This window comes from Oikopleura dioica, chromosome 2 (genome assembly GCF_907165135.1).
Source record: "Oikopleura dioica chromosome 2, OKI2018_I68_1.0, whole genome shotgun sequence".
Lineage (NCBI taxonomy): Eukaryota > Metazoa > Chordata > Appendicularia > Copelata > Oikopleuridae > Oikopleura > Oikopleura dioica.
The window spans coordinates 3,179,989-3,207,851 of NC_137292.1; the positions used below are offsets into that span (position 1 = coordinate 3,179,989).

The 27,863-nt window shown below is 40.7% G+C and overlaps 8 protein-coding genes and 1 pseudogene across 11 annotated transcripts; 5 read left to right on the forward strand and 4 right to left on the reverse strand.

Annotated features, from left to right (window-relative positions):
• Positions 1-2: 2 nt before the first annotated feature.
• LOC145700796 (uncharacterized) lies at positions 3-3,829 on the forward strand. The gene is made up of 5 exons (XM_081778119.1): positions 3-1,994; positions 2,040-3,149; positions 3,192-3,398; positions 3,466-3,628; positions 3,672-3,829. Exons 1-5 carry the CDS (start codon positions 27-29, stop codon positions 3,800-3,802), a joined length of 3,579 nt encoding a protein of 1,192 aa, XP_081634245.1. The 5' UTR covers positions 3-26; the 3' UTR covers positions 3,803-3,829.
• Positions 3,830-3,912: 83 nt separating this feature from the next.
• LOC145697664 (uncharacterized) lies at positions 3,913-5,218 on the forward strand. Its single transcript, XM_081774881.1, has 5 exons — positions 3,913-4,004; positions 4,049-4,279; positions 4,414-4,609; positions 4,652-4,859; positions 4,911-5,218. Exons 1-5 carry the CDS (start codon positions 3,913-3,915, stop codon positions 5,216-5,218), a joined length of 1,035 nt encoding a protein of 344 aa, XP_081631007.1.
• A 94-nt stretch (positions 5,219-5,312) lies between these two features.
• On the forward strand, positions 5,313-6,643 carry LOC145699329 (E3 ubiquitin-protein ligase DCST1-like). Its single transcript, XM_081776595.1, has 5 exons — positions 5,313-5,879; positions 5,921-6,017; positions 6,058-6,319; positions 6,361-6,478; positions 6,519-6,643. Exons 1-5 carry the CDS (start codon positions 5,492-5,494, stop codon positions 6,641-6,643), a joined length of 990 nt encoding a protein of 329 aa, XP_081632721.1. The 5' UTR covers positions 5,313-5,491.
• A 423-nt stretch (positions 6,644-7,066) lies between these two features.
• Positions 7,067-8,898, forward strand: LOC145697665 (chitinase-3-like protein 1 pseudogene; annotated as a pseudogene). Its single transcript, XR_014133891.1, has 3 exons — positions 7,067-7,093; positions 7,185-7,306; positions 7,348-8,898. The product of XR_014133891.1 is annotated as a chitinase-3-like protein 1 pseudogene (transcript).
• On the reverse strand, positions 8,818-10,327 carry LOC145696470 (uncharacterized). The gene is made up of 7 exons (XM_081773514.1): positions 10,211-10,327; positions 10,055-10,167; positions 9,924-10,006; positions 9,606-9,882; positions 9,344-9,563; positions 9,162-9,306; positions 8,818-9,115 (listed from the first exon to the last, which is right to left on the reverse strand). Exons 1-7 carry the CDS (start codon positions 10,321-10,323, stop codon positions 8,912-8,914), a joined length of 1,155 nt encoding a protein of 384 aa, XP_081629640.1. The 5' UTR covers positions 10,324-10,327; the 3' UTR covers positions 8,818-8,911.
• A 2,330-nt stretch (positions 10,328-12,657) lies between these two features.
• LOC145697666 (sperm flagellar protein 2-like) lies at positions 12,658-16,859 on the reverse strand. The gene is made up of 6 exons (XM_081774882.1): positions 16,492-16,859; positions 13,443-16,448; positions 13,239-13,397; positions 12,913-13,198; positions 12,806-12,867; positions 12,658-12,763 (listed from the first exon to the last, which is right to left on the reverse strand). Exons 1-6 carry the CDS (start codon positions 16,857-16,859, stop codon positions 12,676-12,678), a joined length of 3,969 nt encoding a protein of 1,322 aa, XP_081631008.1. The 3' UTR covers positions 12,658-12,675.
• Positions 16,860-17,014: 155 nt separating this feature from the next.
• LOC145697372 (uncharacterized) lies at positions 17,015-19,060 on the reverse strand. 3 transcript variants are annotated; one of them, XM_081774566.1, is made up of 9 exons: positions 19,024-19,060; positions 18,561-18,697; positions 18,396-18,520; positions 18,024-18,177; positions 17,855-17,964; positions 17,646-17,814; positions 17,502-17,598; positions 17,299-17,455; positions 17,015-17,251 (listed from the first exon to the last, which is right to left on the reverse strand). In XM_081774566.1, the coding sequence occupies exons 2-9, from the start codon at positions 18,685-18,687 to the stop codon at positions 17,084-17,086; spliced, it is 1,107 nt and encodes a 368-aa protein (XP_081630692.1). In that variant the 5' UTR covers positions 18,688-18,697; positions 19,024-19,060; the 3' UTR covers positions 17,015-17,083. The 3 variants fall into 3 exon arrangements, with proteins under 3 accessions (XP_081630692.1, XP_081630690.1, XP_081630691.1); XM_081774564.1 differs by having other exon boundaries at positions 18,006-18,177; XM_081774565.1 differs by lacking the exon at positions 19,024-19,060 and adding an exon at positions 18,772-18,809 and having other exon boundaries at positions 18,006-18,177.
• Positions 19,061-19,699: 639 nt separating this feature from the next.
• LOC145698468 (uncharacterized) lies at positions 19,700-22,559 on the reverse strand. Its single transcript, XM_081775671.1, has 9 exons — positions 22,529-22,559; positions 21,263-21,399; positions 21,098-21,222; positions 20,670-20,841; positions 20,517-20,626; positions 20,306-20,474; positions 20,168-20,264; positions 19,965-20,121; positions 19,700-19,927 (listed from the first exon to the last, which is right to left on the reverse strand). The coding sequence occupies exons 2-9, from the start codon at positions 21,387-21,389 to the stop codon at positions 19,760-19,762; spliced, it is 1,125 nt and encodes a 374-aa protein (XP_081631797.1). The 5' UTR covers positions 21,390-21,399; positions 22,529-22,559; the 3' UTR covers positions 19,700-19,759.
• A 310-nt stretch (positions 22,560-22,869) lies between these two features.
• On the forward strand, positions 22,870-25,181 carry LOC145698589 (uncharacterized). Its single transcript, XM_081775798.1, has 5 exons — positions 22,870-24,201; positions 24,248-24,461; positions 24,529-24,616; positions 24,657-24,789; positions 24,828-25,181. The coding sequence occupies exons 1-5, from the start codon at positions 23,012-23,014 to the stop codon at positions 25,081-25,083; spliced, it is 1,881 nt and encodes a 626-aa protein (XP_081631924.1). The 5' UTR covers positions 22,870-23,011; the 3' UTR covers positions 25,084-25,181.
• The last annotated feature ends 2,682 nt before the right edge of the window (positions 25,182-27,863 follow it).

Here is a 27,863-nt window from a genome sequence, read left to right on the forward strand (position 1 = left end):
TTTTCAAAATCTTACAATTCAAGAGGATGTTGAGAAGTTCTGGCTTTCGAAATCGGCTCGTTTCCGCCTCTCAGCGACTCGCTTCTTCCTCACTTTCCTCGAAATCCCTCGAGCAAATCGGCCAGCTCCAGTTTAATCATGGCGTAATAAATGAAAGAATCCGGGATGAAATATGGGAAGGAATAATCGATCCTTCAGCCGAACTGCCAGATAAAAATTCCACCTCGTTGTTTCTTAATGCTTATCGGCGAAGTTTTCTTGATGGGGTGCTTCCTACGAGTTCGATTTTGTCTGACTTGGAGTCGGTCGATCATGAGCGACGCATCGCCCTTCACAATGCTAGTTTTATGAATCTTATACACGACCCTCGCAGCACTACGAGCCTAACAGAAGATGCAAAACAGTACATGACCCTACTACGGGAATGCAAAGTCGTTGCATCGCCCCTTCTCGAAGTAGAAATGGTGCTCTGGGAGCTGTACCACGAATCGAACCAGCTCGCCATCGCGGCTGCGCAAAAATTATTAAATTTCAACCTTGAAGAAGCGAACCAAATGCGCCTGATGTTTGGCCGTCTACTGATCGAAAAATCGGCAGAATACGATGATATCCAGGGCTCGCACGCAATCATGCGCGATTTAAAGCTACCAAAGAACTTTGAGCGTTTCCTAATCCCGAGCTTCTATCGCGTGGGAAATCAAAAAGAGCAATTTGCTCAAGAGGAAAGGCTCAAAGGACTAGAACGAGGCGGCCGGGTTTCTACTGAACGCAAGAATACCTACTTATCATTGTTAGTTAACGCTGTGGAGCGATTTGACGCAAACGAAATCAACAGAATTTTGAGAAAAATTGAAGCCGAAAAGTGGTCTCTTCGCCCAAGAGACATCGTCACACTCTACCGATCTCTTCATAATGATGGTAAATTCGACGTAGCTCAACATCTTCGAATTCTTGAGAATTTCATGCGGCACTCAACCCCCTTCCAGCTAGTGACAAATCACGATGCGCTTTCAAAGGTGAATAAGTTCGAAGAATCAAGCCCGATGCTCTTGAAATTGTCCAAAGACGTTCTCGAGCAAAGTCCAGAAGAGCTTCCATCGCTTCTCTCTTTCATTGCGACCCGACAGGCGATCAAGACCGACGCGAAGAATCCCAAACGAGTTCATTGGGAACGAATTAAAGCTTTTGAAGAGCGCTTCGTCGACTACTCGCTCAAGCTCTACCGAAAAAACGAGGCTGATCCAATTTTCCTCGGGTCCGTGTTTTTCGCCCAATTTGAAGAAAAATTCAAAGCCGATCGCTTGACCAACTTCGAGAAGCTCTTCCTCGAGTCCTCTGATGAAGATCGTGAAGAGCTACTTGCCGTTTTTGCTGAAAACATCTCGCTTGGATTCCCGCATTCAGAAGAAATAACCAGGAAGAGCCTCGCTGGCTTTTCCGAAAAGTTCATCCAGTTCATTCTTCAAGCTAAAAATTCCTCCTCCACTCAGCACGAAGGCACCAATCAGCTGTTCATCTCAATCAATGACTTGCTTCTCAACGAATCTACTTCAATTTCGGCCCAGTTTTCTCAAGAAATCGCCCAGTCTTATGTCAACTGGTCAATCAAACAGCGAGGAACGAGTTCGAGCTTCGCTGCTCTCAATTTATTGCTACGAAAAATGGACATCAACGGCGATCGAGACTTGGCGATAAGACTGATCAAAGACCTTCTTCTCGCCGCTTGGAATTCGATGGACTCCGAAACCTTCCAGCGGAAGCAGTTCCACAATATCTTTAACCATATCGTTTACTACCCGATGGATTACAGCAACTACCTCCAGAAGCAGAAAAAGTTTCAAGAGGTGATTGGCTCGCTTGAGAGCCATCAATACGTCGATTTCCCGACACAGTCGGAGAAGAACCAATTTGTTGACTTGCCAACAGAGATGAGGCAATTGCTGATTCTTGAGCCATTAGGACAGCTTTTTGGATATTTAGACGACAGTCTTCAGGTAAAACCTGTCACAGCTTTCAATTCCAGATAATGATCTTTGTAGCTGATTAAAAACGACCCGGACGAAGTGGAAGTCTCAGAACTCGCCTCAATGGTCACTCTCATCGCCACCCAGCCCCACATCCGATTCCAAGACATTGCCAAAATAAGCAAACCAGAGTACCTGGTCGCTTTGCCTTCCGATTTCATCGTCGATCTCGTCCGTGTTCTTTCAAAATCAGATACAGCTGAGCCACTTCTCGATCTTTTCGGGAAAAATGTCGAGATTTTGAAAGTCTGCAGCGATCAAACGAAGCTTTTTGAGCTTCTACCCGGTATTTATGACAAGATCCTCCAAACGAGTCAGTCAGAAGAGGTTATTTTCGACTTCCATGAAAAAGTGAAGGATTATGTTGCCGATGCCAGCTACGATTTTCAACCAAAGCTCTCTCAAATCGAAGTAATCAACTCGACAGAAAAGGTCTCCAGCGCCAGGTGCTTCCGCGGTAGACACATTCGAAATCTAGAATCGCTTCCTGACCTTGCGTTGTACAGCTCTCTTGCTCGATTTCCTGGATTGTCGACTTCTGCAGTGAGTAAGTTTCCTGATTCAAGAATTCCGATGCTCAAAGAAAGGTTGAAAATTGCGCTGCTGAATCGTTACGAGACCGGGCCAGAGATCATGGAAAAACTGGAAGAAGTAGGACTGGATCTTCCGCTGGATATTTCGAATATAAGAGCGCTCTTGGCCGACTTGATAAGCTCCCAAGATCGGCTCTTTTCGAAAAAGATCATGGGCAAGCTTCTGTCAGAAATGATGAACAACCTGAATCTCAACGCCAACACCGAGCTCTTTATCGCCGCCTGCTGCTCCGGCCGACTGGACATGGCGGAGCAATTCGGCGCTCGACTTACTCAAGAAAACGTCAACCAATTCAGCGACTTCCTTGCCAAATCCTATCACTGGGAAAACGTGCGTTTAGGAGCAACACTCAACCCCGCTCGTGCGAAAATTGACCTGAACGCGATTCCAGTCGACGGAAATATTTCACTGATCAAAAATCTGATCCGCGGAGTAGGAAAAATCGAAAATGAACTTGTTCGGTCGAGCTTTGTCGACGCAATCATGGAGAAATACATCTTCTTCCTACGAGGCAACTTCGAATCTATCAAGGTAAAATGACATTTCTTGATATTTTTGTAAAATTATATATAGAACGATTCATTTGTCAGCTTTTTGCAAGACGTCAAAGAGTCCTGTGGAGATATTGGAGATACTAGATGGCTGTATTACTACAATAATTACAGTAGAATCGATCATATTCTCGAGCAAGCGACGAAAAGCCTTACGAATCGGTCAACTTCTATTCCAAAATTATTCAAAGAAACATTTACGAAAGAAGAATTTCCTCCTGGATTTACTAAAGGAGCGCGTTTCAACTTACAAATGTGCTGGAATTAAATTTGATAACCTTTTTTGAACGCGGAAAAAAGCAATGCGAAGCTCAATTTACCAAGATTTCAAAAACAGTTCAAGTGGCGAAGTTTTCTACAGTAACGAGAATTTTGAAAAGGATTTTCTCGAGCTCATTAGGTTGGAGAAAAATCTCACTGGGAGGGATTTTGATTTGACTCAAAGACAGTTCTCTGAATGTAAGTTTTGTCTACGGGAATCGATCAATAACTGTCTTTTCAGTAACAAATGTATTGGAAGAAGATGACAAGATCGTTTTGAGACGACTTTCGAAAGAGTGCTCGGCGCGATTTAGAGACAAATTGAAAGAAATCGAAGTTGAGAATGATCAAACTCGAGCAACTGCTGTTTAAAAACTGTATTTTAACAAATAAAGTCACATTCACTAAAATCTGAAAAGAATAATTTCTAGATGAAATTGATTCTTAACTTTGTCTTGTATTTTTTGCCGGAAATTGAAAAAATGAGAGAATTTACGGCAGAAAAACTTCCGAAGCATTTTAAGTTTATCTTCAGCATTTTCATTTGCGCATGTTTTTACGTCGCGGTTTTCAGGCAAGAGAACCCAGTTGTAGTCCTTTGAATTGATGTTGGTTTAGCTACCCTGGTTCAAAAAGGGAGCCAGTCTATCAGTTACCCGATGAGTACCGACTTCACGGACTGTACTGGATTTGGATGATTGTGTGTGTTGTCCTGACAGCGGCGATTTTGACGAAGAATAGTTCAATTTTTCATGCAGCTGCAGCTTTATTCACAGGATCAATGGTCTTCATTGCGATGTTTGGATTTCCGGGGGAGAAAAATCCGTTTTTCAGCGGTGACAAACTAAAGTAAGCAACAGTTCACCCGATGTTATCAACGAACCGGATACTAATGATTTCAATTTCAAATAATTGTCATTTCATCAGGACATTTCGTTTACCTGCGTATTTCAATTTTATATAATTTTATTGTTTCTACTCAGGAACGCGATGTGGCCCGTTTTTGGAATGATCAACTTGATGTTCCTGTTCGGCTCTCAGACTTCCGAGGGCAGGTGCGCTCAGTATATTTTGCTGCCAAATTACGGGACGAAGATTGCAAGATCCCTCCTTTTTAATCAAATTCTCCTGTTAACCCTCAATGGCCCGTTTAGCAGTTTGCAAACAAACATTATGTCGGTAAGTTACGCAATTAAAAATGAGTTTTGGAGATATTTTTAGACCTTCGAAACTGCATCTTGTATTCTCGAAGAAAAAGACGCTTACGAGACCGAATTTCGCGATCTTTTGAAAAAACCGATCCGAGAAGGATGGAACCAGATGCTGGAAGACTTGATCAAGTTCGAAGAACTAGAAAAAGAGATGGAAGAGCAACTAGACGCGCAAGCTCTTGATGTTGAGTCAAATGTCGAGGGAGCGACCTTTAGAGGTGATTTGCCTTTTTTATTCAAGCGTAAATGGTAATGCGTGCATTTTCAAGAGCAAACTGTCCAGAAATGCAAAGAAATGATGGTCACTGCCAATCAGAAATGCCACGATTTCGTGTACTGGAGAGTTATGATGGGCACTTGCAACGCGGCATCATCTTCTGTTTTTGCCAAGAAAAAGATGGAGGAAATGGACGCGCATCATAAAGGAGGATTGAAGACGTTTTTCACGATTATGTCCATCAATCCTATTTTTTCTGGTATTTGCTCGTTGATTGCGGCCGGAATCAAGAATTCCTGCAACAACTTGAATATTGAAAGATGCGAACTTAGGCCAGAAGAAGGCGGTGTTCCAAGATAAGGTCTTATTAGAAATAAAATGCAAATTCTCTGGCTAAAAAATTGATAAAGCATTCGATTTGAGATCTTTTTAAGTGATGATGCGCTGGTGGAAGCTGAAAACCGACTTTTCCTTGCAGAAGATGAAATTCTTGGACAGTTCGAGGGAACTGCTTATTTCGAAGGAATAGGCCTGAAAGAGCAAAATTTTTTAGTGAAAGTTTGTCGCGACCCATAAAAAGTGATTCCCCCGCAACTTGACGAGCTCAATCCTAACCGTCTCATCGGTCGAGTAATGAAGTACAACCTCAACGCCGTCGAACTCATCGATGTTGTCCGCGCCTTTCTTCGGCTTCTTACAGTTGTCTATGGAATGTCAGCCATCTTCGACTCTTTCAACTATGTTCAAGACTTCAAAGAACTCTCCTTCGACAACAAATTCATCACGAAGCCTCTGAAGAGAAAAGATCGAAGACGAAAAGAACTTGGAAAGCCGTACATTTTCCCTCTCAAAAAACTGGAGAAGAAGAAGTATTTTTCTTTCTTCAGCCCAAGAATCGAGACAGATGAAAAGAAATTGATCATCAAGGCCGTTTTCAGAACTATCATTTACATGGGGATTGTTTACGGAGCTGTTTGGCTGACAAACAACTTGTATATCGTTTTAAAATGGATGACAACAGGTATTTTTCCTTTAAAAATTAAAAATATAAAATCTTCAAAGGATTCGCACAGGAGAAGATTCGAGAAATGCACCACAAACACGAAATAACCGTCATTGGCGAAGGTGTTCTAGCGCAAATCATCCGAAATACGATCAGGTAAAAAACTCTATTGAAATCCTTGTTCATGAAATTCTAGGGCTTTTGACAAGATGGAAATCAACATCGTCCAGACCTTCAACACGACAATCTGCATGAAAGAAATGAAGATTCTCGACCCAGACTTCCTCGACTCGATAAGAATCTACCAAATTCTCATACTTGCCTCGATAATTTCGACGCCAATAACTCTTCGATGCCGTCACGTGATTTGCTCGTATTTCTTCCCGTCGATCGCGCATGCAAGAATGATCTGGCTATACAGGAGCATCTTTCAGAATCGAAAAACTTATCATAAGCAGGTACCGTAAAGCATGAAAAACATGGCATATAATTATTTAAGATGAGAAAAATGGCAAGAAAGCTGTATAAAACGAACAAAAAGCTTATTACTTTCTCGAGAGTTGCATTCTGGACTTTTTCAGGAGTAAAATACAAATGCCTCATTTGTCATGTAAAAGGTATTTTTACTAAATTTGAGCAAAAATAAAAATTATTGAGGGAAACTCGTGAATTGTGCAATCTGCGAGTGTTTTTACTGCGATCAATGTTGGGCAGAATGCGATCAACTTTGCCCCGTCTGTAAAGGAGAAGAGTCAGAAATTGAAGAAAAGAAGGATGAGTGAGACAATTTTTTCTGAAAAAAACATTGAAATAAAGAAAATCAACTTTGATTCACAAAATTTCTTTCATCGAACCTCGTGATAATTTACCTTTGATCGCCATTGTGAGAGTTTCCATAAACCAAAGCCATAAAACTCAAATTCCATGCGTCGTTTTGCCTCGACACTCGCCATTTCAAGTGACCACGTTCTCCACTTCTTACGCAAAGCAATCACAAGACACCTTTTCATACAATTTGGAAGAGATTCCAACTAGGCGATTAATGCGTTTTCCACAATTATTGCGTCTTGAGCGATAACTAGATTTACGAGGTGTCGTTGTCCGCAAACGTCAGACGATACTTGAGAATTTCAATGCTCAAACATAATTTCATCTATAAATTGAAAGCCTGCGGGTGCTTCGAATCAGATCAAAAATATGAAGGAATGGATTTTCAAGTCAAAGAGATTCTAGTAAAAATCTGCTTTTAATAGAAAAGATTTGCAGTCTTTTCGAGCTCATTTTCGAGCGAATTAAGTTCCTCTTTGAAAATCCATTGATAAGCTTTCAACAGCTCTTCTCGCTTCTTCAAGCACAATCGATGCTGCCCGCATCACTTCAAATGATGTCGTCAACTCTGGCAAGAAATGGATTGTCTGCTACCATACAAACTGGTCCCAATACAGGTAAAGTTCATCAGAAAACCTTGTCGCTCATTCCTTTCTAGAAATTCTCCTGGTAAATTCTACCCAGAAGACATTGATGGCTCCCTCTGCACCCATTTGATCTACTCCTTCTCAAAAATGTGCAAGGAAAGCTCCGGCTGGACCATGTGCCCCTACGAATGGAACGACAAAGACGAGACCTGGGCCGACGGCATGTACACTCGATTCAACAACAAGAAACAAGAGTACCCTCATCTCAAGACTCTCCTCGCTGTTGGCGGCTGGAATCATGGATCGACCGATTTCACCCGAATGTTGGACGAAGGATGGGATGCTGTTCGAACCTGGGCTAAGAATTCGATCCAGTACTGCCTCGACACTGGCTTCGATGGACTTGATCTCGATTGGGAGTACCCAGCAAAGACGACTGTCGACACCAGTCCCCAGGAAGACTACGAGCGATTCCAGCGAATGGTCGAAATCGTCCGAGAAGAAGTCAACAAGGTCCCCGGATTCCTCCTTACCGCTGCTGTCGGAATCGGCGTTGACAAGATCTACCACGGCCCCGAGGGAGAAAACCCAAGCTACAACGTCAAGAATCTCTCTGACAACCTCGACATGATCAATCTCATGGCATACGACATCCACGGCCACTGGGAAGAACTCACCGGACACCATGCTCCAGCTCACAATAAAATGTCCGACTCACGACTTGATTACACTGATTCAGTCGAATGGATTGTCGAAAACTGGCTCGTTCAAGGCGCTGACCCCCAGAAACTCGCTCTTGGACTTGGCGCATACGGCCGATCCTTCAAACTTGAAGATCCGAGCAACAATGGTTACATGGCTCCAGTCAAGTTGAACTACGCAGGCCTTGGCTCAGGCGCTCCCGGACAATACACCGGCGAAGGCGGATTTCTCTCCTACTACGAGATCTGTGACAAAATTCGCAATCACGGATGGCAAGTCACTTACGATAGCGAAATCGAAGCCCCGTATGCCACTGGCCAAGGCGATTGGGTCGGATACGACGACCCCTCATCTATTGTCTACAAGACAAAGATGGCAGAGCACTACCACCTCGGAGGAATCATGTGGTGGGCCATCGATCTTGACGACTTTACTGGTCAATTCTGCGGCCAAGGTCCCTACCCACTCATGACTGCAGCCAAGAACTACTGGCACAATGGATACACTACGACCACTGGTGCTCCAATCTCTACCCAATCGACGACTCAAGGCACTGGTTCAACCCCTAAACCAACATCCTCTCCCGGTGGCGACTGTATTTCCGGCAACTACTATCCTAATCCAGAATTGTGTGACCACTATTTTCTCTGCTCAAACGGCGGCAATGTCGATTTCACTTGTCCTCCCGGAACCTACTGGGATACCGACAAGCTTCTTTGTGATTTCGCCCATTCTGTTGATTGCTGCAACGGAAACCGCCCATGCAATCAATAATCAAAACAGATAAATAACGGATCTCTCGCAACGGACTGACACGAAACTCGACGATACCATTTTTTCTCAAGGTGTTCAATAATACCGACCCATTTCTTTATTTCTTTCTGCATAAATTCATCAATAAAACATGTTACGATGAAGTAAAACTGATTTGTTTCAATCAGAAATACAGTAATTCTCTGAAACTTGAAAAAGCACTGGAACAGCCCAATTATCTTTGTGGCTCCCAATTACTTCAGTTTCGGAAATCTCAAAGCCGCTCAGATCTATTCTTTCGATAGAGTAATCCCAATACGGTCCATAACCAGCAAAGATGAAAATAGATGAGTCGATGAGAATTGACGAGCCTCGGTAATTCGACTAAAAGGTCAATTTAGAGCAGTGACTATTTGCAGAGAAATAAGACCTTTTGAAGACTTCCAAGTGAAGACCAAATATCATCTTTGAGAATCCAGACCTCTTTGGTATAAACATACGTATCTCTGTCATATCCAGCGGCAAGAATCATTTCACCTGTTGGAAGTCCAGTTAGTGTATGTCCAAAAAGATTTCTAAAATCATTCAAAACAACGTATGCTTTTTTACTACTTTGGGTGGTCAGCAAGAAGTATCCAGCCATCAGAAAAGAGTGTCTCTACTTTACCAAAACCGTCGCTTTCGCTGCTACCTACAGTAGTTGGATTTCCATTGTACAGTCCGAGTTTTCCTAGCTGATGCGTGTAAGCGGTCGAGAAGGTTGTTGAAACTTGTTCGCCATCAAAAAGTTCACACGATGAATACGGCTTGCCGTCTTCGAAGCAAATCAGAACTTAAAAATAACCTTTTTTTGGTCAAAATAATAGGTAAATACCCTCATCATTCATTGCCAGAGCAGCACCACCATAAGAAATATTGAAACTCGTGCGAACAGAAAGCTCAGAAAAGACGCAACCTTTGAGCTTTGCGATCTTTCTCGGATCAGATGCCCCGCCAAATATATGAAGATCATCAAAGAGGATGGCATAAACCGAGTATTTCGTGTAATCATCAGAAGGAGCATCAATAGAGGGCGTTTTCTTGAAGGAACCATCATGCGAAATAAGATAATTGTCCATCATACTATAGGTGAAAACAAGGAGGAAATAATCCTAAAAATAGTTTAATGCACCAATCGAACTTTTATTTAAACCGATTGATTTGGACAGAATTGATTGCTGCAACTAACACACCCATTTGGACAATTCTCCCCACAGGGACAAAAAGTATCGCAATCTTAAAGTTGTATTATTTAAATTTTTAAATAATGGAAAAATTGGGTACCTGTGTAATCAGACCGACATTGATCATCGCAAAAAGTCGAGTCGCAAAATGCAAGGCAGTCAAGATAGTCGAGTCTACATTGTGTCGAACAAACTTCATATAGATCCTCGTCGCTAAATAATTGTAGAATCAAGTCATAAAATATGCTTTTATTACATGCAAGACTCTTTCGAAAGAAAATGTTTCGATTTTCTTAAAATCTCTGGTGAAAAACAATTGCTTGGAGCAAAAAGCATCGTAGACAAAATTATTGAAAACAAATTAATCATTTGAAAAAAATATTCTCGAATCCTGCATAGAATTTAACGAGAGCGACGATTTTAAAAATCATTAAAATTTTATGAATCTGCAAACTCTTTATTTGCTCTTTCCAGAACATCGACAATTCGAGCAAATTTTACATGAAGCCGCGTGATACTCAGCAATCGTTGACAGCGGGTTCACGCTTTTTCAAAGAATGTGAACCGCCTCCATTTTTATTAGAAACTCTATTAGAAACATCAACTTCCTCATTGACGGACCTAAAAGCAAGGTCAGCGCCAAAGTGGAGCCCAAACCTATTAAGAAAGGTCATCTTCATTGCTTTTATTTATCGGTTTGTTTGATTTTTTATTGATAGTACGGAAGGCCGCGCATTTATGTGAGACTCTAAATAAGAAGTTCTCAAAGCATCACTCACCAGCTTATTAACTTGATTACGATGAATTTTCACAACAATTTCTTATCTCATCGAAGATTCTGGTGCCGTTGTCGAGAGCGTCGAAATTTGCAATCATCAAACAAATCTAGTCCCTTAAAATCCTTAAAATTTCTAATTGTTGTACGAAATAACTACCAAAAGTCGTTTTGTATCAGAAAGGCAGTAAATTCAATCATTATACACGTATACAGTATACGGTATACTCTTTAAATTTTCAAATATGATACAGTCAGCAATTTAAAGAGCTTGAAAGAAAAGTTCCTGAAAAACCTGAACTCCTGAAACTCCTCTTTTTGAAGGGGACAGTTGCCTACCCGGCGAAAAACCCAAAATCTGGCCGCTTTTTTTCGGCAAATTATTTCTGAAATTCGGCCAATTTTCAGGTTTTCACTGTATAACATATTTCATCAATGATTTTTATCGATGGGGGTTTTTTGATATTTCAAACCCGGCAAATCTGATTCAGGGCTAAAAATATGAACAAAAAAGTTGAAACTATTTGACCCTATATTTCATTATGCAGCATTTATGCTCAATTTACATAACATCGAAGCCTTTGGCGCCATCTCAGAAGGCGAATAAAACCAAGCTTATCTTGAGAACATTCCATCACAAATAAAAATACCTAAAATAACTTCACCAAAAAGAAATATAATGGCCAACCAGTAAATAATCTTTTTTTTTTCCTTCAATAATTTTTCCCTTCAAGGTCGACATTAGAAGCCGAAATTAAACCGCTTCAAGATGAGCTCTTGTCTCATCCGATTTACGAAAGTATCAATAGCGTTCAAGCTGTGCAGCATTTCATGCGATTCCATGTTTTTTCCGTTTGGGACTTCATGAGCCTTGTCAAACGACTCCAGCGCGATTTGACCTGTACGAAAACACCGTGGACACCGCCAAAGAACCGACCAGCTGCTTACATCATCAATCAGGTATACTTAGTCAATAATAACTTTAGGAAAAAAAATCTCAAATTTAAGATTGTACTTGGTGAGGAATCCGACGACTTCGACACTGCTCAAGTGTCCAACGCAATTTCCCACTACGAGCTTTACTTGAAAGCAATGGTCGAGGTTGGAACAGGAAAGGTTTTTCAATTTTCACAAACTTTATTTTCCCTACATGAGAGCACTTGCGCCCTCGAGAACACATAATAGTCACAAAAAACATCGAAAAGACCCGATCGAGGTCACCAAGCTTGTTTCGATGATTGAGCGAGGGCAGCATTATGAAGATGCTCTGCGGTCACACGAGTGCGTTTTTGGCGAGACGATTCCAGCAGCTATTTACGATTTTGTCCGCGACACGTTAAGAACCGCCGACAAAGGGAGCACTCACAAAGTGATGGCGGCCTTTCTCTTCGGCCGGGAAGACCCTATTCCGAAGATGTTCCAGTCAATCATCGACAACAAAATCCTCTCTGACGATAAAACGCTCGACTGCTTCCGACTCTACCTCCAACGACATATCGATGTGGACGGAGACGACCATGGCCCTCTCGCTTTTGCTGCTCTTAGGTAAAATCAAAAATGATTTCAAAGCTTATTCTTTCAAGTGAAATCTGCGGCGATGACGAGACAAAGTGGGAAGAAGCTACAGCTGCTGCGAAAAACGCGATCGAGAGAAGAATCGATTTTTGGACGGGAATACTAGAAATCGCATCAAATACTCCTTATACGAGAGCAACAACAAAGGTTGAGGACCGTCTCAAGCGAAGAGTAACAAAAGCTGCGTTGGAACATCTTGCCGATTCAGAGTCGGATTCTGGTATCTCATGTGCTGGGGCAGCCTGATTTGACCAAGAGAAAACTTTCCCGAGAATCTCGACAAATATGTCTGCACAAATTATCTTTTTGCATGTTCGTTCGAATGAATATCAATGATATTATATTCTTCTTTATTTGTGAAAAAAATAAAATTATACATGAAGAATTCGTTCAATTTCATCCAATGGAATCAAACCTTCTTCTTCGACAAGGAGTTGTCCGATTTTGCATAAAGGGGAGCTTAAAATTTCTCTCAACAAAGAGCAACATATTAGTTTTTACGTTTCTGATAAAAGAGTTGTCCATTCTTCTAAAGTTATCGAATTTGAACCCTCAGCAACGGCCTTAAAATCGTTAATTTGGTCTGTCGCAAATATAATTGAACTCACCTTAGAAATGATCCCCGATTCTTCTTCTGACGCAACCGCGTAGAGAGCCAAAACTCGCCAGTCTCCATCTGCTTCTTCGATGAGTTCCTTCTTCACATTAAGATCTTTGGCGACTTGATGCATTTGCTCCTCGCTCAGATCGTATGAATTGAGCTTGATAAGCTCCTTCACGACAATTTCAATCGCTGGAGTAACGGTTATCATTTCCTCTTCTGCAGTCGATTCTGCAACGAGTATTTCTACCTCGTCGATCATTTCGAAGCTTGGACCGAAATTCAGAGCATTCCTCAAAAGAAATAAACAATTTTTATTTTCACAAAAGTTACCTGAGAGGAGAGGCATTTTCTATCGCAGCTTTAATGAAGGAATTTGCTTCTTCGACTGCACTCGTCTCGTTTGCTTGAGCGATTGAAATCATATCCGCCATTCTTCCAAAGCAAGCTTCAAACTGCAAAATTGAGGATTCCGTCATTTCGTCAAGATTTCTTTCGAAAAAAATTAAGAAGATTTTTTTGATTAAAAAAAATTACCTAGAAATGACTTGAAGCTTTGCTTTAGCAAACTCGACAAGCTCAATAATTCCACACTTCGCCTCATTTTTCGCTTTCAACAGCCGTTCAAGCTTCAAATCTGGCTCTGGTGAAGTTCCAACAGGAGACTCTTTTGCACCTTTCTTTCCACCTTTTCCAGCTGGAGATTTTTTGCCTCCTTTCGGGGACTTGCCTCGTTTTTTATCGTCCTTCTTTGGCGCCTCTGCTTCTGGTTTTTCAAGAGAGATCTCGTCGATCGCTTTTGTTTCGGATTGAAAGATTTCTTCTAGATTCGCGAGAACTGTCGACATGATCGTTTTAACGGAGCTCGCCAAGGAGGATCTATCGACAACAGATTCGCCTTCCATTGGCTCCCCCGTTTCGATGGAAAGATCGAACTCGCATTTCTCGATCGCTTTGGTTGGTGCGATCTCCTTAATCATCGATGGAGAATCAATCGGAGCATTCGCCTGGAATGCGAAATGCTTCCGCATGATCATCACATTCACCGCGCATTGAAGAACCAGAGTTTTGAGCATCGCGGCGAAATGCATTATCACAAGCGCAAGTCGTTCTTTGAGCCAATTGCTGGTCATGAGTTTCACTCTTTCTTGGTCATTTTCTTCTCGCCTTGTATCGCCAACTTGATACAGTTGTTCTGTCAATTCTTCGAGTTGCTCGTGAAGCTCTTGTTTTAGCTCGTTGTCATCCCGTAAATCCGCAGGTTGATTGTTGAAATCGGCTTGGAACTGCTCGATATACGCTTGTTTTGGATCAGGTCGATTGAGAAATTTGGGGAAGTCTTCAATGATTGCAGCGAGGTATCTGACAATTTCTCGTCTTTCCATATCGATGTTCTTGAAGCTCTTGAGCAATCGTTTTTTCGTTGCATTGACGATATCATTTTCTGACTGAGTAAGCCTGTAATAAAATCCTTTTGTTTTATCACTCTTATCATCCAAAATCGAAAGCCATTGATAATCAGCGTCTCCCGGAACCGGACCGACGGGAATTTCTTCTTTCTTTTCCTTCCCCTTTTTCGACTTTTTTGACGAACCCTTGGATCCTTTGGAACTAGGACGGCTACTTTGTGCAGAGCCTTTTCGATCTTTTGACTTTGCGGATCCTTTTCGTGAGTTTTTCTTCGAACTTGTCGGTCGAGAGCGGGTTTCTTCTGGAACTGGTTCGGGAGTAACTGGTTCTGGTTTCTGCCCGGGTTCTGGCTGAGTCACTGGTTCAGGTTGGACGATTGGCTCTGGTTCTTTCTCGGAGCTCATTATTTCGAGAATTTCTTGCTCGAAATTATCGTACGTCAATTGAAAGTCACCACTGTTCAAAATGTTTTTGCAATTTCTACGCATTTCTTTCATTTCTGTCCATTTTTCTTCAAATGCAGAAATATCCAAACTGACATCAGCGGCGACATCAGCGCTTGCGACGTTTTCTTTTATAATCGTCTCGTCTTCTTTTTCGATCAAGATAATCGACTGCAGTGAGGTAAGCTCTTTTTCAAAGATTTCTAGTTGGGTCGCGTTTTTCGGAAAATCGACAAAAATGAAACCAGACGATTTTTGAATTCGTCGCGCTTCGTCGACTGCGATGAGAGCTACAGTTTCATCGTCAATTGATCCTCCTTCAGCGAGTGTTTCAGAGATCCTTTTGCCAAGTTTAGCTCTGTCGCTTGGCGTTTCATATTTTTGGTCAACATTCTCTTCAGTCTTTTCTTCATTTTGTTGCACAGCCATTGAGCTTTGCGCCCGAGAAGGATTCGTGGATGTTGTGCTCGAAGAAATCACCTCAAAAGTCCCCTTTGCCTCGTTTTCAGTCAAATGATGAGTCACAGTCTCCTCATTTTCATATGCTTCCATGCAATCTTTCACCATATCGACAAATTTTCTCACAACGACGGGATGATTTTGTGAAAATTTTTCAACAAAAGAATCGTGCTCTGAAAGTGGCTTTCCAAGAACTGCGATTCTTAGGGGCCAGATTGGTTCTGGTTCTGGCTCAGGGGTTTCTTCTGGCTTTAGGATTTCGGAAATATCGAGCTTCATTTTGTCAACAACTGGCATTTTAAACGGCTCCTGAAGATTCCAAGGGTCTTTTTGGCTTTCAAACTTGTTGTATTCTTCTAGCGCGAACTCACAGTTAAGGTCTTCGTCATCTTCTTCGATAGGAACTTGAGCATGGAATTTTTCTCGGAGCTCTCGAATGATTTTCTTTGGAACCTTCTTGTTAGTTCCCGCGTTGTAAAAGCTGATGGTCATTGCGATATCAAGAATGTCGCTTGTGATAGTTTTTGCATACTCGACATTTTTGGCATGTTTTGCTTCGCGTTTTTCTTGAAGTCTTCTTTTATGCTCTTCAATTTCTTTGTTCGCTTGTTCCCGCTCTTCGAGTTTTTGGACTCTCAAGTGTTCGGCTTCCGCGTCCAAGAAGGTCATAAACTGCTGCTGTCGCTGCTCCTCGAATTCCTTGTTCATTCTGATCCGATTATCCCGCAGAATTTGCTTCTCCTTCTCCTTCGTCGCGACCAGATCCGCGGTCAGCCGTCGCTCTAGAATGCTCACGCGAGAGACTCGCTCGACAAGTTGAATGTCCCTAGCTCGGCTATTGTCATCAAAAACGTTTTGAATCGAATCAACAAGGACTCTTCGTCGCCTCTCAGCGCGACGCTTGCCAATGACTCGCGCATCTTCAGCCTTTTTCTTGATTTGATTCATGTATTCAATCGCCGGCAAGATTTCTTTCTTTCCTTTGACAGCTTCGCTCTTCGCCATTTCAAAGTCATCAATATCTTTCAAAGCCTGGTTCTTTTCCAGTTCGAATTCAGCTATTGAAAACTTCGAGGTCTTCTTTTTCTTTCGATAAGCTGCAAGATTTGGAGTACTTCCAACGATTGACGTCATTATTCCAGGTTGGTTGCTTGGGTCGGCGCTTCCTGGGAGTTCTGACAAGTCGAGGGGCATCATCTTTGGCCCCGCTGGGGTTGACAGCTTTTCGATGCTAGAACAAAGATTATAGAAAGAAGACGGGATCGAAATCTTACCTTGTATAAACAAGTTGTGATTTCGAAGGCCCTTCTTGCTGCTTGACAAATCTGCGCATTCCTACAAACAAGTCATACGCCAAATTTCTTATTTCCCGCTGATTATGTTTCTTGTACTGCGCCACTTTCCAGGGAGTTATTTCAACGCCGATTTTCCCAAAAGCAGGTCTGAGCATGGAATAATTTCGAACCAGGACGTCGTCATGTTTTCTCGCGGAAAATAAGTCGAGATCAATTTGAAAGCCATATTTGTAGAAAACCTCCGCGAAGTGATAGCCATTTTGAAGAGTTGATGCGAAATTATCTCTCCGGACTACGGCAGAAATACCGATCTCATCGTTTAGCCAGCTGCAGAGAATATCTGTCATCTTTTCTCTTTTTTAATAAGCTGCCTTTCCAGCGCACAACTAGGGAGAAGATATTTCCATGGCAACGAAGGATATCGTCAGCGGAAAGGAAAAACAAGCAAAGTTCTTTTCCAATATCAAATTTATTCTATGATATTGGAATTATTTAATTTTCGGTATAAATATTTTTATAAAATATAAATGATATCATATAATTCAAAAGGAAAGACTAAGTTTTATCGTATTCAGGACATTCTCACAGTAGCAGATTTTCGGGCGATCGAGGCACGAACGACAGCTGCTTTGCCGAAGTTAGCGTATGATTGTCGAATCGTAGTTTTTCGTTTTTGAAGCATCGAAGGGGGCATGAACTTGTTAAGCGCGTGTCGTTTTTGGAAGATCTCGGTGCAAGCCTTTAAAATTAGTTTAATGACACTCCGAATAATAAAAAGATTAATACCTGTCGGTTAGTAAGTCTTTGTCCAATAACAGGCATCTTCTTGAAAATCCAGACCTTCGCAAAGGAGAAAATTGCCAGACATAAGGAAATGACCATAAGGCCAATACTAAAAATATTGGCGGAAACGACGCATGCAGCAGGATCTCTGTCCATCGCGCTAGAAACAGTTATGTTCAGATTTCATTCCTAAAGTCAAGGCTTACTTGAGTCCTTGAGGAGGAGGCTTGTTGACGTTTTGAATCATTCCTATAATAGAAACCGCTCCAAGGACAGTCACATGAATCCATCCATCAAAGGGGACTGATTTCATTTCAGCATAAATTATAAGGTTCTTAATTTCTGACTACCTTTTGTGTCGAACCAGAGCAATTCGACGAGAAGGAACAGCGTTGGCGTATATTCTTTGCTCCAAAGCCAGAAGGGATGAATGTCAAGAGATCGTGACATATCTCGATAGCGAAGAAATCCGATCCATCGTGTCCACCAACTTAAGGAAACCATGAGGCGCAGAGGAGCCTCAAAGTATACTTCAATGATTAAATTATGTTTAAAGTACCTGAACATTGAAGAGGAATGAGTTAACTTTGTTCAAAGCTTGAGTCCAGGTGCCGAAACCCTCGACGATTCGCGATCTTTGGAAATTGACGTACAAGGATAAAATAGCAGCTTTAGAAATCCGTTAGATATCTTTTCTGAAAAAAATATACCGAAAGGAAAGTAGGCACCAAAAATGAGCGAGCGAATCCCTTCCCAGCCGAAAAGAATCATCGTCAGTGACCACATGGCAAGAGTAATTCGCATGATGATGAAAACTCGGTCGTTTGTGATCATGGTGGAGGAAATCGAATTCATAGCTGGTTCTTGTCCTAGTTTGCAATACTGAGATCAGGTTATTCCACAATGAAACTGGATTATGGAATGAAAATCCTTCTGAGGCTTCATTTCCCCTTCATCTGCCCAAAGTTTCATCTACCCTGAAGCTTCATTCTCCCAAGCTGGGCTGATGAAGCTTCAGGGAAAATGAGGCTCTGGGCAAATGAAGCTTCTGGGAGAATGAGGCTTACCCCAAAATTAAAGGTCCCCTGAATAACCCTTTCCTGAGCAAATTTCTGAAAGCGAGTCATCGATTCTTCTCCGAGGAGTTTCGAAACAGAGATATTTCTTCGAACCCACCATATGACGAAGTAGTGAATAAAACCGAGAATCACAATCAAAAAATTCGCTGAAATGAATTCGTATTCGACTTGAAAAAGTAAACTTACCATTTTTAGTTAGCAAAATTACTTTGATGAGATTTTCATCCGAGAAGCCATACTGTTTAAAGTACTCAGGAACGGTGTAATTGTTCAGATAAGGATAGAGCTCTAGCTCTTCTGCCGTCCAACCCATCTTCGGGCTACTGAAAAATACCGTGTAAATTAAAGAAAAAGAAAAACGGAGGTATATTTATGCCTAAAAAACGAAAATTCTTACCTTGAAAAAGTGAATGTCTATCTGACCTTATTATCTTTCATGGCGAGATAACAATCCTTGTTCTAGAAGATAATGGGCCCTTTTTTCAATGTTTTCGCATAAATTATAAATTTTCAAAATAACTAGATTTTTCGTTCGCAGTGGGTCGACTGTTGTATAACAACCTGAACGAGTGAAGACCGAAAAAATAAGTTTTTACCAAAATATTGGACAGATTCGTTATTTTTTGGCAAAAAATAATGCTGTAATTACCTTGCTCCTGCTTCTTACGGACCTTCTTACTTTGTCTAAAGTGAAAAATAATATTAAAAATAGATAATATTCAGCCCCATTCTAGAAGATTAGCCAAGTGTGAAAGGTTCTCACAGAAAAAAACCAAAATCATTATTTGAAAGAAATTTATGTTATGTTATAACTTATAACTTTCTTAGCCTCTTAATTTTTCGAAGGGCTTGACCTTTTTTCGGAACAAGAAATGAGGCTTATCAACTCTCATTGTAAGCACTTTTTCATATCCGTTATTGGTTTCTAAATTTCAAAAAAACTGCAATTGCATATTTATGCAGTATATAATACACTGTACAGACGACTCGCACAATTTGGACCCGCACAATTCGGCCCTTTTTTCGAATTTCGCGAAAATTAATGAAAATCGCTCAATTAGCCATCTATGTGAATTTCAGTCAATTTTCCTTGCTCAAACGTATTTTGTAGATATATTTACGACAGAAATGCTATTTCTTACTCTTTTTTTTGATTAACACGTAGAATTTACGGGGATAATTGACGAAAATAGTGAGATTTTAACATTTTAGGGCTCCAAAATTGATCTTTTTTGAAGGAGCAGCAAATTAATCCGAATTTCGGACCCGCACAATTCGGCCCTATTATATTCTATACTGAACTGCAAAATAATCGATGATCACTGTAAATATTTTTTATTAAAAGGGGATATAATTCAAAAGGAAAAGACTTAGTTTTATCTTCTTCATGACTTTCTCACAGCAGCAGATTTTCGGGCGATCGAGGCGCGAACGACAGATGCTTTGCCGAAGTTAGCGTATGATTTTCGAATCGTAGTTTTTCGTTGTTCAAGCATCGAAGGGGGCATGAACTTGTTCAGCGCGTGTCGTTTTTGGAAGATCTCGGTGCACGCCTTTAAAAATTAGTTTTATGACATTTTGAATTATTACCTGTCGGTTCGTCAGTCTTTGTCCGATAACAGGAACCTTCTTGAAAGTCCAAATTTTTCCATGAGAGAAGAATGCGAGACCCAAGTGAATGACGATTAAGCCAATGGTAAATATAACGGCGCAGACGACGCATGCAGCAGGATCTCTGTCCATTGCGCTATAAACAATCTTCTTCAGATTTGATTCATGAAGTAAAGACTTACTTGAGTCCTTGAGGAGGGGGTTTGTTGGTGTTTTGAACCAATGCTACAAGACTTGCCGATCCAATCACAGTCACGTGAACAAATCCATCGAAGGGAACTGATTTCATTTCAGCATGAGCTATAAGGATCTCTGATTACCTTTAGTGTCGAACCAAAGCAATTCGACGAGAAGGAACAGCGTTGGCGTATATTCTTTGCTCCAAAGCCAGAAGGGATGAATGTCAAGAGATCGAGCCATATCTCGATATCGGAGAAATCCGATCCATCGTGTCCACCAAGTTAAGGAGACCAAGAGACGCAGAGGAGCCTCAAAGTTTATGATTGAATGGTTTAATCCAGTCTGAAGTACCTGGACATTGAAGAGGAATGAGTTTACTTTGTTCAAAGCTTGAGTCCAAGTGCCGAAACCCTCAACGATTCGCGATCTTTGGAAATTGACGTACAGAGATAAAATGGCAGCTTTAGAAATACGTAAGACATCTTATCTTAAAAACATTTTTACCGAATGGAAAGTAGGCACCAAAAATGATCGATCGAATCCCTTCCCAGCCGAAAAGAATCATTGTCAGTGACCACATGGCAAGAGTAATTCGCATGATGATGAAAACTCGGTCGTTTGTGATCATGGTGGAGGAAATCGAATTCATAGCTGGTTCTTGTCCTAGTTTGCAATACTGAGATCGGGTTATTCTCAAAACTCCTATTATTCTACTTCTCTAGTTCAGTGGCTTTTTCGGAATCTATTATACGGTATAATTTATACCCATAACTTATGGGCCATAAATTTAAATGGCCCAAATTCATCTTATAAGCCTTCTTAAACTATATAAACCACAATCCCTTCGATTGAGTAAATCATAGTAAAACCACTAGTACCGCTCGTTGCAGCTACCAGACTTGTTTAGATTGGCATTTGAGAAAAAACCTTTCCTGAGCAAATTTCTGGAAGCGAGTCATCGATTCTTGTCCAAGGAGTTTCATTAAAGAGATACCTCTTCGAACCCACCATGTGACGATGTAGTGAACGAAACAGAGAATCACAATCAAGAATTGGGCTAAAATTAATTCGTTTTTGGTTTTAATAAGTAAACTTACAATTCTTAGTAAACAAAATCATTTTGATGAGGTTTTCATCCGTGATGCCATACTGGTTGAAGTACTCAGGAACAGTGTAATTGTTCAGATAAGGATAGAGCTCCAGCTCTTCTTCTGTCCAGCCCATCTTGGGATTACTGAAAACCAACGAGTTAATAAAAAAAAGAAGACGGTGCTTTATTTTTAAGAAAAGTAAACTTCTTAGAAAGAAGTTCTTACCTTGAAAAAGTCAAATTACTATCTGAGGTTATTATAGAAAATTATTAGAAAACAAAGCTTGTTCTAGAAGAAGCGCCCCCCGAGTCACGCTAACTTCCCCAAGACGCTAACTTCCCCAGACGCTGACTTCCCCAGACGCTAACTTCCCCAAGGTTGTGCAAATTAGCGTTTTGGGCAAGTTAGCGTCTTGGGGAAGTTAGCGTCTAAAGTGCGTGGGCGATCCGTGGAGCGTTGAATTGCTCTTTCAGCATGTCTTAGACTAACACCCTTAGTCTGGTAGACAGTCTACCCCTCTTAGAATCTAACCTCGACCTTTCCGCGTGAAAAGCGGTCATATTTTCCATTTCTTCTGAGCAAATTTAGTTTAACATTTTGAAATAATATTTTTGTACTCCGAGAGTACACTCATTTTGACAGTCGATTTCAAAATATCTAAGCTCTAATAGATTTTTCCCGGAACGCATATCGACCCATTTTTGGGTGAGAGGCCGTAGACCCGTTTTCTTGTTTTCATCAACCCATATTTTATCATAAATATGATCTTCAGACCCCGAACTACAAGATCAGATACATGAAATATTTCTCATGTGTTGTTTTAACACTAGAAAATGACGATGTTTGAGGCCATATTTCAGCACCTTACCCAGAAATGGGTCGATATGCGTTCCGGCGTAAAAATATAATATTTTTAATTATTTCGAAGCGTTATTATTAAAACATTAATCCCAAAAAATGCCTAAATTCTCAAACCTATGTGACATAGGCTATGTCTAAATAACTTAGAAATAATGGCTCCTATACAGTATAGGCTATACTTTCTGAATACTGTATTCAGTGCTCGATATAGAAATTTCGAGAAAAAAAAATATTTTTTATAACCGGCAACTTTGACGCTAACTTGCCCAGACGCTAACTTGCACAATGTTGGGCAAGTTAGCGTTTTGGGGAAGTTATCATTGGACCAATCATTGGACCACGTGTATTGAGAAGTTAATGTATCAAAATACATTTTTGACATTTTTCGACAAACAATAATGCTGTTATTACCTTGCTCCCGCTTCTTTCGGACCTTCTAACTTCGCTTAATATCTAAAGTAAAAAAATATTATTTGAAATAAATAATCTTCAGCTCGATTCTAGAAGACTCTCCAAATATGAAAGATTTTCACGGAAAAGTCAAAAAATTATTTGAAAGAAATTGAGATAGTGTTATAGGTTTATAAGCCTCTTAATTGTTCAAAGGGCTTGACCTTTTTTGGAACAAGAAATGAGGCTTACCATCTCGCATTGTAAGCACCTTTTCATATCCGACATTGGTTTCCGATTTCATCCCCTTCAACGTGTTGATAAATCCCAGCCACTTCATTCCGCTAAAACATGTATTTGATTTTCTGTTTCTTTTCTTTAGTACTTTCACATCGCATCAAGAGAAACGCCTGTCCAAATGACAGTGATTGCAGTCTAGAGAATGGTTGTTTGGAGCTCATAGGAGGAAAATTCTTTCGGCCGTTCTGCCAGGAGGGATTTGAGATGAATGTAGAAGCGAACCAAGTCAAATGCAAACAGGGGTCTTTGAATAATGATATACAGTGCCTACCAGTTTCGGGTACAACTGATTTTCCGACGACGACTACAACCACAACCACAACAACATCTTCAATGGTCATAACATCAATTCCATTGACAACTGCTGGAACCATACAAACCTCGTCTATCATGGTAACCTCTACGACAACAACAACGACAACTTCAACAGAAGTACAGACAACGACAAACGAAGAAAGAGAGATTCATATCTCCGGCTGTGCTATTCCGATAGGGACAATTTATGGAGAGCCTAATGCGAAGGATAAGTTTGAAATTTCATGCGAAGAAGGCTTTGAGCTGGCTGATCCAACATCAACAAAAGTAAAGTGCAAAAATGGGGCTTTGAATCCGTTCAATCAGTGTTTCAAAATTGAAGAGCCAACCACTACAACAACAACAACGACGACAACGACAACATCTCAACAAACCACGACTCAAGAGCAAACAACTCAAGAGAAAACAACGACCACTCCTTTCATAACAACCTCTTCAAATCAAGAAACAACAACTACAACTACCACAACAACCACAACTAGTCCTCTCCAAACAATAACTTCGCTTCCAAATTTTCATGTTTCTGGGTGTATTATCCCAAAAGGCACTATTTATGGCGAGCCGAATAACAAAGATAAGTTCGACATTTCCTGTGAAGATGGTTTCGAACTGGAAGATCCGGCGAATACAAAAGTCAAGTGTAAAAACCCTCCACTAGGATTGAATCCGCCAAACTCATGTGTTTCTCTGACAACGACAACTTCGACAACAACCACGTCGTCCACGATCATCTCCACAACCACGGAACTACCGACTACTACTACATCAACAACAACGACCACAACGACGATTGAAATAACAACAACAGACCCTGCCACAACAACTCTAAAAGTAACAACGACTCTCGAAATCACGACAACCCTGACATCAACAACAGAAGAACCAGAGCCGACAACAATAATATCAACGACATCTTTACCAACTACAATTCCCCCCGGGATAACTACTCTTATGACGACTTCGATTCAAACAACAAAGGACACATCAATCTGTGGGATCAAAAAACGACTTGATTTTCAAATCCTCGATGCTTGGAATAATGGGAAAAGTTTTATCGGAATTCTTACTCTTCCTCAAAAGTTTTCATCTCTTTTTTCTTATTCTTGATTTACTAGTAATTTCTAGGAACGATTTCACCATTTCCTTTAAATTCTCACAATCTGCACCAAAAGCAACAATCAATGCCTGGAACTTGGAATTTTTCTCCATTTTTAGCGAAAACATGGGTTTCGCACTTCATTCAAAAGCCAACTCCGATGCTTACGATGATGAATCTGTTGCGATTCATTTTGATGATGTAACGCACTTTAGTGATGTTCATGCGTTTGGTTGGAATCAGGTAGTGGGCACATGACGATTAGTGTTTCAAGCATGAAAATGAAATGATAATTGAAGGGGGGTTTTAGAAAGTAACCGATCTGTCTTGCTTCGACGAAGATGATCTGGAGATAACAACGATAGGAGGCGTCACAATCGATCCGATGGGATGCGACAGTAAGTGCACCTTTGAGCTCAAGAGAATGATTATTTTTAGTCGAGCGATTTGGGGGACTACTATTCTTTGGCAAAGACATTCAGCTCGAGCATAGTAGTTCATGGATGGACGGAAGTGAAACCGTATCGAATTTCGTCATGAGAGTATATCTTCAAAAAGAACAAGCGAACCCGTAAGAGACCTGGATTTTTCATGACTTATCATTTTTAGCCCTGCGCTTTGGGGATGGGATCTGAGCATTGACTTCAACCAAGAACTCACAGGATTGACGATTTACGGGACAAGGATACAAAAACTCGATCCAATTTGGAAAATCAGCGGCTTTTTCGGCTCTCGATTTGTCAAGTTTGGCCCGACAGAGGAACTCAACCTTTTGCAAGCTGACGAATTTACGTTCTCATTTGAGACAAGATCGAAAACAGTACCACAGATGGAAAATGCATATTTCTGCGGACATTCCATTTAATTTTGAACATTCGGAAAGAATAAATAAGAAAGTATTTCAGAAACCCTGTCGTGGTGCAAATCGTATAAGCGTTGTTTTGACGAGTTTTTTCTCTGTGCAAAGAGCTTTCTCCCTAGGAAATTCGAAAATGTTGACAGAAGTAAAAAGCAATTACCTCTTATCTTTCGAGGCAAGCAGTATTCCAAGCTTTATTTTATAACGGAACCGTTGTGGAACTAAGAGATCGACTAAATGAAAAAAAATCATAACTCATTTACTATAAGGGTTAGCTGGGCACCAAGAAAATCCATTTGTTCCGTTTTGAAAATCATCTCTGTCTATTCCAGCATCGATTCGAAATCTGGAATGAATGTGATTGCTAGAAATTGTTATTGCTCGACTTCTTACGTTGACCTATAAGAGTCTTTCTGGTAGTCAGCTGCAACGTAGGACGATGAATCATTGTGGAGATGATACTTTTCAGCAAAAGTCCTATTCAGCTGAAGAACTTCGCATTCGTAGTGGTTCCGTACGCGGATTTTAACCTTGCCGTTTTCATCGAAAACATCGTCCTCGCAAATGTACCCGAAGAAGTAGGGCGCTTCAAAGAGGGAGCGATTTGTGCTCTGCAGGCAAGGTTTCGCGCTACAGGGACTAGGCCGAGGGAGCGCCGCGCGCAGTTATCTCTTTTCTCGCCAGGAAGCCCAAATTTTTTATTCGAATTTAATATCATTTGGCATACAAACTAAACTTTTCACTCTCTTTCCTCTCCGACTTTTAGAATTTTCATATCTTGCCGACGAGCTGAGTTATGATCGAAAAACAGATGCTTGAATTCAAGTGTACATAAGTACTTGAAATATTCGGATTGACACTTTGAGACCAAGTCCACTGAAACGCCCGTGGTCTCTTCTACAAAGTCTACTTATTATTTAGATTTCCTGGAAGTGAATTGTTTGCTGATTACTTCGCAGGTAATCCAGGTGATCTTGTCGAACGCAGCGGGAATCGCGTGCCAATAGTGCAAAATCACCGCATTTCACACCGAGCGCTCCAGGTGACCCACAGTAATCCCTCGATAATCAGGTAAATAGATGTTTCCGGGAAATCTCATTTAGCAGACTTTTTAGAAGAGACCACGGGCTTTTCAATGGACTTTGTCTCAAATTGTCAATAAGAATATTTCAAGTATTTATGTACACTTGAATTCAAGCATCTCTTTTTCGATTATAACTCAGCTCGTCGGCAAGATATGAAAATTCTAAAAGTCGGAGAGGAAAGAGAGTGAAAAGTTTAGTTTGTATGCCAAATTATATTAAATTCGAATAAAAAATTTGGGCTTCCTGGCGAAAGTGAGAAAAGAGATAATGGCGCGCGGCGCTCCCTCGGCCTAGTCCCTTAATGGGTTCTCTGCGTCGATTGAGCGATCTTCAGTTCCAACTAGTTGCATTCTTTTGTTCGTCATACTAAATGTTTGGCTCGACAAAATGTTAAAATTTTTTTAAAGTTTGCAAACCCAACCCCCCCCCCCCAAAAAAAAAAATCCATTCCTGATTGCTGAGCCGACCTTTCGAACAAATTTAACCAATCTGATTCAAATATTTCAGAAACTTCCAATTCGCCAGCAGTTAAATTGACTCTTGACTTCAACCAAAATCCATTCTTTAGCAGATAACCATTGCTACTTGATACATGCTCATCCGAAACGAGGTCTAGATCGAACCGATCACAGAAACGCTCCGCCTCCCAGTAGGCCAACCAGCTTTCCGAAATAATCGAGTTCGCCAAATATGTCTCTGTTTGTGTTCCATTATTCGTTTTTCGTCGGAAAAGGACTGTTAAATTTTGGTAATTATCATTGTTATCCTTGGATGCATTGTCAAATCTTGAGGAAGTTATCACTTGTCTCATTATGGTCTCAGGGAAAAAGTCCACGTGGTTGTCAAAGTAAACCAGACCAGCAATGGAAAGTAAAATGATAAAAATAATGACAAATAAACTGCAGCATTCTTTTTTCATTTTGCGATATTCGGAATTTGTGATTTTCGACAGTTTTAAACCTAGTTTTTAATGGTTGAGTAAACTCAAATTATAGAAATAAATGCTTCTGATAAGGCGGCGCTTTATTGGTTTCATCAAAGAAGACATCCTAACAGGGAAAGAACGAGAGTTGCTTTATTCAATTTAGTGATAAAATATCAGGAGAAAGAGACAGTGAAGTTTTAAAGGCGTTATTTAAGGGACCTGGGCGAGCAGCGCGGAGTCAAAGTTTAAGCGCTCGCCAATATTCTTAGAAATGAGATTTTCTCAATTTTCTTTTTGCAAATCATATCTAATTTTCCTCATTTTTTTAACCCGCTTTTAGTTTTTCTCTATGATCATTATTTCATGAGCTACATAGAAAAAGAGAAGTTCAATTTCAAAAGGCATCAAGTCCCGCAATGTTCATTGTAATTTGATGAAACTACCATCATTAGAAAGCTTATCGAATTCTGAACATATCCCAACCAATGCGCAAAGCCTAATCTTTACTTATTAGCGACAAAGTCCAGATAGACACAGAATCTTAGCGCGCATCAGGGCGCGGCGCGGTGGGAGCTATAGGTGCAACTTCTGCGCTCTCCTGGGAGAGGAACTAACGTTTAGTGTCAGAACAATCTCCTTGGACAAAGAATGCTTCTTGGCACCATCTATTCTAGCAGGGTCATATATTATGATTTTTGTCACTCATATTCTCTTTATGCCACAGAAAAATAAAAGAAAGTCTAATGGCAAAAAACAAAAAAATCAAGAAAGTAAAA

Bases quoted from the DNA above. Each gene is read 5' to 3' on its own strand.
- LOC145700796 (XM_081778119.1), top strand. From the start codon at position 27: ATGTTGAGAAGTTCTGGCTTTCGAAATCGGCTCGTTTCCGCCTCTCAG. The intron at 3,150-3,191 runs GTAAAATGACAT...AATTATATATAG, and splicing joins GCAACTTCGAATCTATCAAG to AACGATTCATTTGTCAGCTT. The intron at 3,629-3,671 runs GTAAGTTTTGTC...CTGTCTTTTCAG, and splicing joins TCAAAGACAGTTCTCTGAAT to TAACAAATGTATTGGAAGAA.
- LOC145697664 (XM_081774881.1), top strand. From the start codon at position 3,913: ATGAGAGAATTTACGGCAGAAAAACTTCCGAAGCATTTTAAGTTTATC. The intron at 4,005-4,048 runs GCAAGAGAACCC...ATGTTGGTTTAG, and splicing joins TTTTACGTCGCGGTTTTCAG to CTACCCTGGTTCAAAAAGGG. The intron at 4,860-4,910 runs GTGATTTGCCTT...TGCATTTTCAAG, and splicing joins CGAGGGAGCGACCTTTAGAG to AGCAAACTGTCCAGAAATGC.
- LOC145699329 (XM_081776595.1), top strand. From the start codon at position 5,492: ATGAAGTACAACCTCAACGCCGTCGAACTCATCGATGTTGTCCGCGCC. The intron at 6,320-6,360 runs GTACCGTAAAGC...TAATTATTTAAG, and splicing joins GAAAAACTTATCATAAGCAG to ATGAGAAAAATGGCAAGAAA. The intron at 6,479-6,518 runs GTATTTTTACTA...AAAATTATTGAG, and splicing joins CCTCATTTGTCATGTAAAAG to GGAAACTCGTGAATTGTGCA.
- LOC145696470 (XM_081773514.1), bottom strand. From the start codon at position 10,323: ATGATTAATTTGTTTTCAATAATTTTGTCTACGATGCTTTTTGCTCCA. The intron at 10,007-10,054 runs GTACCCAATTTT...TACAACTTTAAG, and splicing joins ATGTCGGTCTGATTACACAG to ATTGCGATACTTTTTGTCCC. The intron at 9,116-9,161 runs GTCTTATTTCTC...TTGACCTTTTAG, and splicing joins CACTTGGAAGTCTTCAAAAG to TCGAATTACCGAGGCTCGTC.
- LOC145697666 (XM_081774882.1), bottom strand. From the start codon at position 16,859: ATGACAGATATTCTCTGCAGCTGGCTAAACGATGAGATCGGTATTTCT. The intron at 16,449-16,491 runs GTAAGATTTCGA...TCTTTGTTCTAG, and splicing joins TCACAACTTGTTTATACAAG to CATCGAAAAGCTGTCAACCC. The intron at 12,868-12,912 runs GTGAGTTCAATT...AACGATTTTAAG, and splicing joins AATCGGGGATCATTTCTAAG to GCCGTTGCTGAGGGTTCAAA.
- LOC145697372 (XM_081774564.1), bottom strand. From the start codon at position 18,687: ATGGGTTGGACGGCAGAAGAGCTAGAGCTCTATCCTTATCTGAACAAT. The intron at 17,965-18,005 runs GTATATTTTTTT...GGATTTCTAAAG, and splicing joins TGGTGCCTACTTTCCTTTCG to CTGCTATTTTATCCTTGTAC. The intron at 17,599-17,645 runs GTAGTCAGAAAT...AAATGAAATCAG, and splicing joins GCTCTGGTTCGACACAAAAG to TCCCCTTTGATGGATGGATT.
- LOC145698468 (XM_081775671.1), bottom strand. From the start codon at position 21,389: ATGGGCTGGACAGAAGAAGAGCTGGAGCTCTATCCTTATCTGAACAAT. The intron at 20,627-20,669 runs GTAAAAATGTTT...GTATTTCTAAAG, and splicing joins TGGTGCCTACTTTCCATTCG to CTGCCATTTTATCTCTGTAC. The intron at 19,928-19,964 runs GTAATAATTCAA...TAATTTTTAAAG, and splicing joins AAAGACTGACGAACCGACAG to GCGTGCACCGAGATCTTCCA.
- LOC145698589 (XM_081775798.1), top strand. From the start codon at position 23,012: ATGAATGTAGAAGCGAACCAAGTCAAATGCAAACAGGGGTCTTTGAAT. The intron at 24,462-24,528 runs GTAGTGGGCACA...GGGGGGTTTTAG, and splicing joins ATGCGTTTGGTTGGAATCAG to AAAGTAACCGATCTGTCTTG. The intron at 24,617-24,656 runs GTAAGTGCACCT...GATTATTTTTAG, and splicing joins CGATCCGATGGGATGCGACA to TCGAGCGATTTGGGGGACTA.